The following is a 10,064-nucleotide window of genomic DNA, read 5'->3' as shown; positions in this document are numbered from 1 at the left end:
TTCATCTCTTTTATTAACGTTTTACAAAATTGATCATAAATGTTATCTATATTTTCTTGATTTTCTCTACACAACTCAATATTTCTTATTAGACCAATGAAAGCTGTTTTCGCCAATTGGGATGTTAAAAAATCTTCAGGAATTCTTTTCAATTTAAAAATTTTGGTATTGAACTGCGACCGCAAACTGTTCGTTTTATCATCTTCAATTAAAACTGTTTTGTAATTGTAAGTAAAACGTAACATATAGTGATCGGGAAGTTTACTGCGTGACCCTATCAGCGATTGCAACTTAAATTTGTCTACTATCGACTCCACTGAAATAACTTCAAAATTCTCACACGCTTTCAAACAGTCATGTGGAACGCATATATAATCAACAACTGATTTACCTTTACTTGATACGGACGTAAAATTATCATTGTCTTTACAAAAACGGCCATTTAATACACACATTTTTGAATCAAGAAGAAATTCTATAAAGGTATTTCCGTGTTGATTAACAGTTTTGTCGATAATCGATCTTCCAGGAATTCCATCCACATTCGAAATTATATCTGAAATTTCCCCGATTCTTGCATTGACGTCACCGCAAACAAATATTGCGTCACTCTCTGATAACAGGTAAACTTGACCAAGCAGATGTGCAAAAAAAGTCCGTAGCATTACGTCCCCATGGCGAGTTTTCTGGTAATATATTACAATTGAGTGGTCAGCAGTCTTTGACGTAAATGAAATCCCTAATATGCCGTCATAGGCCTTATCAATGACGTCAACTTCAAATTCATTGATCAGATTATTTTTAATAAACATTCCTACACCCCCGGAACCTTTTGGTGCATTTACGTGAATTGATTTTCTGTTGTGTGCATAAAATCGATAACCTTCAACATTTATGGTTTGATTGTTTTTCAAATGGGTTTCATTAACACAAATGACATCTGATTCAGTGTGAGCAATTAAATTAGATCTCAAAACGTGATTTGATTCCGTCCAGCCAGCTACATTTAACTGTGATATCGATATGGATTGTTCAGTCAACCGGGCGTTGGATTAACTGCCGCCACTATCTGAACGACCGCTACTATTTTGATGCAGGGAATCTTTTTTCACTATACGACCATTGCCAGTTACTCTAAACTGATTCCCGTTTGGAATTTGAGACAATAATGTTTTAGCATTAAGTTCCAGTATACGTTCGGTATGCGTTTTGCTACCAAAGATGTATACATCTTTGTATGCAGCAACAGATTTTAGCTTTTTCTTTGCACGTAAAACATCAATTTTCTGGTCAGCATTCTCAAATGCAATTTTAAGTAACGGTGGTTTCCCAGTATGTCTGTCGGTACATCTACTTGCATCTGTGATTTTAACGGGACTCGATATGTCCGTGCCTAGAGCAGAGATCAAATCGTTTGCGTCATCTAACGGCGATTTCCCCAGGCGTTCCCGTAGGCGTCCAGTACAAAGAAACCATATTTTCTTCAAACACGTAAGTTTATAGTTATCATAGATTTCTTTCATTCAAACATTTTAATTAGCGTCTTGCTGAAAGCATTATCTAATATTACACATTGTTAAATTATTCAATAACAATAAAAAAATCAACGTATGTGACGTTAAATGAAACCTCGTTTATAGGACGATGGTGGAGCGAAGAGTGAGGTTTGGTCACCAATGATCGGTTAAACCTACCTAGCAATGCTTATGTTGCTGACAATTCCGCGCCCTTCTGTATTCCATAGATGTATGTCTTTGTTGTTTTAAACTTTTTTTGGTGACACTTGTGTTTGTGACCCTTGATGTTTTCTCGTCTTTGGTAAGTATCTTCCCTTTTGCCCCTACTTTTTTTTTTAAATTTTGGTCCCTCCCCCTTTCCCGTACTTCAAGTTCCCTTCCCATGTGCCTTTTACGTTATGGGCCTTTTACTCAATAAATTGTATCTGATTTCCTTGTCGGTTACTATTATTTCCTTTAAAGTATTATTGAGTGAGTATCCTGTCCGTGCTCTACCTTATGCCCTCTTCTTATTTTGTTTGGGGCCCTCATGGGTTCCTGGCCGCTGGTCCTTGTTGTGAATGGGCTTACAATGAAATACAACGTATTTAAATTTAAGTTCATTTTGAATCGTTTTGCATTTTATTTACTTCTAACAATATTTTATAAGAATATCCAAATGATACATTCCTAGCGGTGATTTTGTGTTTAAATGTTGTTGTTTTTTTATTGTTTTTAAATATTTGAGCTTCTTAGAAAAATAAAATGAATATGTGTAGACTAATCCACTTGTAACAATCTTAAATTTAATCATAAGCAAATCATTGATATTTATAATTATATTTCACATGGGAAATTTACCATGAACCATTTTGACAGTTTATTTTCCAAAATGATTGTGTTTTTAACAATTGATGAGGCTAATTTTAAGATTCCTTTCAGCCCATCCAGATGTGGATCAATACATTATGTGTTCAAGAAAAAACATTTTATTTATATTATTTATCCAGTGTCTATTTGGATTTGGAAAACTGAGTTAACATTGGCAATAGTAAAGACTTAATTGCACTTATACGTCTAATGGTGTCAGTTCTCTCTTTTTCCAGTATTGTATAGAATTTTGAATATTTTCAAATTTTCATCAAAGGTCAGAGATATCATTTCATCCAAATTAACATCAATTTTAAAATAAAATTCACGTAGTTTGAATGGTGTACTGACACAGTTCAGTTTCCATTTTGATGGACCATATGCTATACTTTAAAGAACCTATTCAAACAACATGTGTTTTTCTCAAAATTAAATTTTAGACCAGATAATATAGCAAAATGTTCCAAAATATTTAAAGCACTATGTAATGATTTTTCTTAACCATCTGACAATAATGCAGTGTCATCGACTAATTGTGATATTTTTCGTGTATTTTCCCCTATAAACCGGCCTTTAACAAAACCCGTCTGATCCTTGTTTATTAAAATATCTAAAATACAGATTTCAATCTTTTGCTGTAAAACCAGAAGATAGATAATAAATAGTAATTACGAGAGAAATATGTATCCAAGTTTTAGGAATTGTTTAGGTTTTTTATCTTTTGGAATACAAGTAATGATTCCATTTTTTGTATTATTGAATGATTACCTTCATTAAATGCACAGTTTATAGATCAAATAATAAAATGTCTAATTCTATTCGAGAATTCTTAAAAAATGCAGAAAAAACATCAGATCCAAGACTTTTGTCATTTTTTTATATTATTTAAGGTATCTCTAATTTCAGTATATGTTATAAGGCCTTAAAGAGAATCTGAAACATCAGACGCAGCGAGTATTTTACTTCAGATTATCAGTATTATTTTCAAGAAAAAATTGTCTTGTATAGTTCTCTCAAATTTTAATTTTGTACATAATTTCTTGTGATAAGAGTCTGCTTCCTGTAAAATATCTCTCTGATTTTTTATTATTGATCCATCATTTTTCTGTAAAAAAATGGTATAATTTTCTTGTATAATGAAATTTGTCTAAATTACAGAAATAGTTGGTTGGCTTTTTACTGCAATCAGTCCACTTAGCACTAGATCTTACGAAATGGCCTTTCAATTTTTTCTTGCCTTAAAGAAGTCAATTCTTCTTGCAGTTTTAATAATGATTCTTTTTCTGTTTCATAAGATCTACCTTCTAAATTTTCAATATATGTGATTAATACAGTGTGATTAAGACAGTTATATTATTACTTGAGTCCCGTTAGTGCATGGAAAAAGTACAGTGGGGCGCATGAACTCGTCATATGACCTAGACTGATTCGAGGCGATGGAATGTCAAAGCTGAAAAAGGGGGAGACTTACTGTAAAAAAGGTTTTGCAGATTTTCAAACCAAACACAATTATATTTTTAACAACAGGAAATTCTACGTATACGATTACTCCATTTACATCAAGAATAACTGACAGAACATTAACATCTAGTATCCACAATGAGTTTATAAATATAACGAAAGGCTTTCAATCAAATGACGAAATGAGTGCACTCGAAAGTAAGTGACATTTTTAATTCCTAACCGAATTCGAATTTTGTTCAATGGTTTGTTTTGTAAAAAAAAATATACAAATGTAATATTATAAGAAATCATTTAGCTTGTCAGAATACAAAATTGCCATTTTTATTGGAGATTTTATGTGAATACGAAAGTAGATTAATATAATATTATACAAAATTTAAGAAAAGAGCAAGCATTTACAATTTCCTATTTTAAACCATTTCAATGTCATCCTACTTAAGAAACGTTTCAGACGTTTAATTCATTTTTAATGCTTCGACATACTCCTCCATAGGTAAACTTTCTAATAACTGAAAGATAGCCGACTAAGCTCATGTCCACTCTTGTAGCGATGACACTCAAGATGTTTTTCAGTCCTGGGAACAGAAAAAAATCACAGGGTGCCAAGTCAATTGAGGATACGGTGGTTGTTTAATGACAGCCATTTTCTAAAAATGTAATTACAGTACCTTATTTGTGTGCGTTGTCCTGCAAAAAGTCCACGCCTTTCATACAAGTCGAAGGACAAATTTTATTGAAGTTATTTCAGTTTGCCTTTACACGGCATCTTGTTAATATTTATATTAATACTGATATGACTGAACGGCCTCTAGAAACAGAAAACTATATCCGTAGTACTTTTGTCAAATTCCTGTTTGTAGAGGCTGTTCTGGTGGTTCATAAATGCGCAAGGTGACAATCGTTTGCGGTTTAAGGTACAGACTACGTTAGCCTTGAAAAACTCAACCTTTCAACCCGTTTAACAATGTCTGAATAATGCATAGTTAATAACGGATAATTCCAATACAAAATTGTTCAATGGTGGATATATGAACATAATAACGTAAAATAAGAAATTTATATTGAGATCGATACATGTTTTTTAACCTTAAAGTCTGAGGTCGTAAGTCCGAAAAACAATATATTAACGGAAACATAAGTCTTAAATCGTTATATCGTATACCATCATCTTTATCAGAACATGTGTCTTATACATGTACTCGTATTTTCAAAGATCTAAACTAACATCATAATTGAAATATTATTGCATGTTATTACCTATTGAAAATAACATTATTGTAAAATATATTTCAATCGTGTCTGTAAGAATATCAGGACCTAATTACCAATCTAAAGTAAGAATACCAGGAATTAATTACCAATCTAAATTGCGAGAATAATTTTAACAAATTAAAGAGGACATAAATAAATGGATAGCAAGGTATTTTAAAACAATTGTCAATATATCCGTATTGAAGTCCTTAAAACTAACTATCACAATATCTGTTCTTTTGAGTGATGAAAACAATTACAAGAACTATTTTGAATACATGGCACTCAAAAAGAGACAAAGTTAAAAGGGATATACTTATTCAAGACTTTAAATATACAGTATCAAATATAATAGACTTGCTTATTTTCATTTAATTTTTAAATCAAACTAGATAATATTCAAAATACTACACAATAATAAGCATTGGATAATACTTACAAAAATTATCGTGACGTCAACGGTAATAAGCCAATCAGATCTGCGCTTTTATGAACAGTTTTGACATTAAATTATAATACCTTTTGACATGGCTGGACGGTGTGCCATGTGATCATTCAAGTTTTACCATTTGTTATCTTGCAGGTTCCAATGTCAGTATCCTTGTCAGTGTTTCAGTTGTGATTTTACTCATAGTGGCAGCCATTTTTATTGTCATAATAATGTTGAAACGACGGTAAGTAACTCTGTTTTTTCTGTTGCTAGTTTACCTTTGCTTTTGATTACGTATAATATGTCAGATTATTTGTGATAATTTGTTTTAAGAATGCTTTTACAGGTAAAGATGTATAAATAAGTTTTATTAATGTGACGCTTAGCAAAAAATGCTTTTGTTTGTTTATAATCATTAACATATTTTTTTCGGTGTCATAAAAACATAAATGTTATTTCGTTTTTATTTTTCAGAGGCAAAATTCCAAACACGTGTTTTAAAAGTTCTTCTCGGAAAGATTCATTTAAAGAAACGTCCGGTAAGAATCAAGCTGAAAACAATCTGTGTAATCAATCTCTAGGAGCTGAAAATGAACAAATAAACGATTTTAAAGGAAACAATAACGTAACCCTTCATCAAGATCTTGACGTAGACAATAGTAATTATGCACATAATTACTTCATTCTTGAACCCGGCTCCAGAGAATCTCATGCCGATGGTGATATTTCAAATTCCAGGAGAGATGGAAGAGGTGTCAACGACGATTATAATATAATACATTTCAATAAAAAGTTTGGTACCCAATTTGATAACGTTTATGACACCACCGAGAATGCAGCTATAAAAATAAAAGCATTACAGAATGCTGAATGTGTAAAAAAATTATCTGAAACATTAAGCGAAACTGACAAATATAATCACATAACCAGAAACTTTATGAACAATGATAAAACAGACAATATCTATGGTGTACCTGACAAGCAAGAAAACGATTATGATGATGTTAAAAGGGATTATGAAAATAATCTGCGCGTTGAGGTTGACACATACAATCATATGAACGGTACCTATTGAGAGCAAAAAGGCGTTGTTTTGAAACTCTTAAAACTGTTTGCGTTAGTAATTATCAACTAAATCATTTACCTGTTTCAAGCTCAGGTTAACAAAAAAAACCCTTCTCAAAATAAGTAACATTTATTCCGGGAAATTGAATAACTTCAATTTAATAGTGAAATTGATTATTGAACGATTTTGAGCATTTATCTGCTTCTTTTTTTAATAAAACTGCATGCAGGGACACAACTGAGATCCTCCTCCACTAGGAAAACTAGATCTTAAATGTACACGTGTCGGTGTGACTTAATCCTTCGGGATCATTGATGCCAGCACGAATTGAGTACCACTCAAAACGGTGCACTTATTCATCATCCCTCATGTACAGACTCAATCAAACCGAGTCTGCAGTTCTCTTGTAATTTTGTTGTGATAAATGCTCCAAGGGATCACTTTGTTTCCAGAATTTTATACTTCACAACAGCAGGTGTCAAGTGCCGTGTGGCAGCTGTAAGAAGTTGCCCCTTACTTCACTTCGGTGTTGTTATACCGCTCAAGCCGGTGCTAGGGGGCGTGAGGGATGTTGCACTTATTATCTATCCCTCATATACAGACTCAGTCAAACCGAGTCTTCAGTTCTCTTGTAATTTTGTTGTGATTAATGCTTCCGAGAGATCACTTTGTTTCAAGAATTTTAAACAAATAAAAATAAGATATTAACCTATAAAAATTGTTTAAATAAAACAATACTACACTGCAATAATTCATATCAATTTAAGAAAACATAAAATATATTTAATGTAAAGCATTTCAATTGATTTAATGTATATTATCCTCATTCAGAAATTTGGAAATTTAATTTAATAAATCTGTAGTATTTGCTACTCACTTTTCGCAAAGTTGTCTTTACAGTATGTAGAATATCTAGTAAAAGTCTTGGAAGAAAATCGATAAACTTTTAAGGTGATATCAAAGTAATATTTTATGGCCTTTTTAGTTCACATGAACCTTATATGATGTTCAAAACTTGTCGCTTATTGGTTATAATGGCGGTTTGTCAGTTGTCCACTCGTCCGAATAAGATTCTTACGCTCTAAATTTGCATCACTACAATATTGCAATCTCTTGGCTTTTGTTTGTTGATGATATCATGAGTAACAAAGTTTTAATCTCCAAAAGTTCAAGTTCTAAAGGTTTTTAGTTTAGCTGGTACTGCGTAAAGCATGTGTCAACAAAAGTACCAACCCACTGACTAAAACTCAGAAATGGACATCATGGAGACATATACCAATTGACAAAATGAAGCAAACCACAGAGATTAGTAATCAGATTCAGTTTGAACTGCTTCTTCACATTAAAGAGCCTTAAATAATAAGATTTTGTATACTGTTTGAGCTTCCTACTCAATAGGCAAATCTTTTTTATTATTTATTATGTGAATGAATATATATTATATAGAAAAAGGGATTGATGTAAATAAAAAGTGAATTTTGATAATTTTACATCTGAGATATGACTTTGGACCAAATATGTTTATCAGTTCGCACTTTATGAGTTAAATCTCCATAAGATAACTTAAACAAGATTTTGTGAGCTTGTAAAAAGTCTGAAGTGGAAAATATATTATATATCATAAACAGTACATAAGGTTTGTTATCACTGGGTTTAACTTAAAACTAATAAAATTACGACAATACATATTTAAGCATGATGAGCAACCACAGAAATAGAAACTTCGTAACTTATTTTGAAGAGCGTAGCCCTTTTCACAATGTTAAACTTTCAATTATGACCTCAAATTTGTCCTATCGAATATATTTTGAGAGGAAATAATATATTACTAGCAAATTACTTATGCTGCATCAAAAGGTCATTTACATATTTTAGCGATAAGGCACTGTACACATGTATTTTCCATTGCGGTCAGTTCTTGATTATGACCGTTTGATCTATGGTCCGTATATCTGTGTCTTGGTAATCTAATGACTCTTGTGAGGGGCTTAAAATGACAAATGTTATACTTGCTTTTATTCAGTTCATCCCGGTGCATTACACAGGAAGTCAAGAAGGACATCGACAGTCTACGTCTGAGGAAGAAAAATAAAACTATATATAGCTGACGATTTTAATTACCATTTACTGATTACTGATCATAACAGCATATTTAACACCTAAAATCGTCTTGATTAAAAGAAAGCATGATAATTTCTTTTCTGCAAATAACTTATGAGTGTTTTTACTATTGTCTTTTCAATAACACTGATATAGTACCATTCAAAATAATTTGTAAAAATGCAATGGAACTCAATAGGCCTCGCCTGTTTCTTATTTTACCCAGTATTGCATCATATATATGACTGTGTCTCCTTATTCAGTAGAAGTACTTTGTTCTTTTAAAAAAACAAAATCATTTGGACATTCATAAACTTGATAGCATGCTCCGTATACAATATCAGTTTTGATGTGTTTCGACAAATCACAATTAACGTGATGGAGGTTTCCATCACCGCATCTTAATATTCATTTGTTTCACCTTCATTACAAGTATGCTTATTCAGTTCTGCAACAGCCGTTTCCGCTGTGTCGTATTCGTGCTTTCTATGAAAACATGAGCGTTCTTTTACATTTGTTTGGTCATGGATTGCGTGTTCGTGGAATATATCTTAATGAAATAATAATAAACGGTTTTAGTGCATGTTACAATTGATGAAACTTTTTACATTACGCTTCTCCCACATGCACTCAAATTCCAATCTTCAAAGTTATAACTGTTATGAAACTTGAAGTTTCAAGTTATGCTTTAAAGTACGGGTGATAGTCCTGCCTTTAAGACTTGAAAAACAGTTAACAGCTTTTTTGTATCCTTTGTAAGGTGCATGGTTCATATATACTAAATTGTTTAAATGAGCATCATTATCTGTTATGTTTTTACTGCTGGTTGTTAATGAATTTTGTACTTATCAGAAACAGCCGATCTTTTCAAATACCCGCGTTCTCAATGAACGTTTCCTATAATAGGTTCTTAAAGAAACATAAAATTAAATTTTATCTATACAATTGTAAAGATTGACACAAAACGAAATTGATAACAGATGACAATATAACTAATATCATCAGTGTTACCAATTTAACATTTTACAATAAAGGGTTTCATGTTTTATGGCAGGATTTCGTGTTATAAATAAAGACGTTCATGCATTTGGGTCACGCAAGCCAAATATCTACCCTGTGAGTCTTTTCTTGAAAGTTTTACAGACGTTCAATCTCGTTCGGTCGAATAAAAAATGCTGTCGTTGTAGGCAGATACTTATTTTAAATGTTGCCGTCGATGGCAGAAATACCATGAATGTGGCTAGCACTCTGACAGAAAATCAAGGTAAATCTTTTATCAATTCCTCTATTCTTTGTGTCCTTTAAGCCGGAATTGAGACGTTAAACTATCATTTCAAATATTTTCTCAAGATAGAAAACTATTAATGCGATATGTGCATCGAAAAAG

At 32.0% G+C, this 10,064-nt stretch overlaps 1 protein-coding gene across 1 annotated transcript; it reads left to right on the top strand.

The window, feature by feature from the left end:
• Positions 1-1,465: 1,465 nt before the first annotated feature.
• Positions 1,466-9,481, top strand: LOC132751573 (uncharacterized). Its single transcript, XM_060741752.1, has 4 exons — positions 1,466-1,491; positions 3,894-4,025; positions 5,665-5,755; positions 5,986-9,481. The coding sequence occupies exons 2-4, from the start codon at positions 4,010-4,012 to the stop codon at positions 6,584-6,586; spliced, it is 708 nt and encodes a 235-aa protein (XP_060597735.1). The 5' UTR covers positions 1,466-1,491; positions 3,894-4,009; the 3' UTR covers positions 6,587-9,481.
• Positions 9,482-10,064: the final 583 nt, after the last annotated feature.

Source organism: Ruditapes philippinarum, unplaced genomic scaffold (genome assembly GCF_026571515.1).
Source record: "Ruditapes philippinarum isolate M1 unplaced genomic scaffold, ASM2657151v2 ctg4436_1_1_1_1, whole genome shotgun sequence".
Taxonomy (NCBI): Eukaryota; Metazoa; Mollusca; class Bivalvia; order Venerida; family Veneridae; genus Ruditapes; species Ruditapes philippinarum.
Note: the sequence above shows the minus strand (reverse complement) of the source record. Positions and strands in the feature narration are given on the sequence as shown.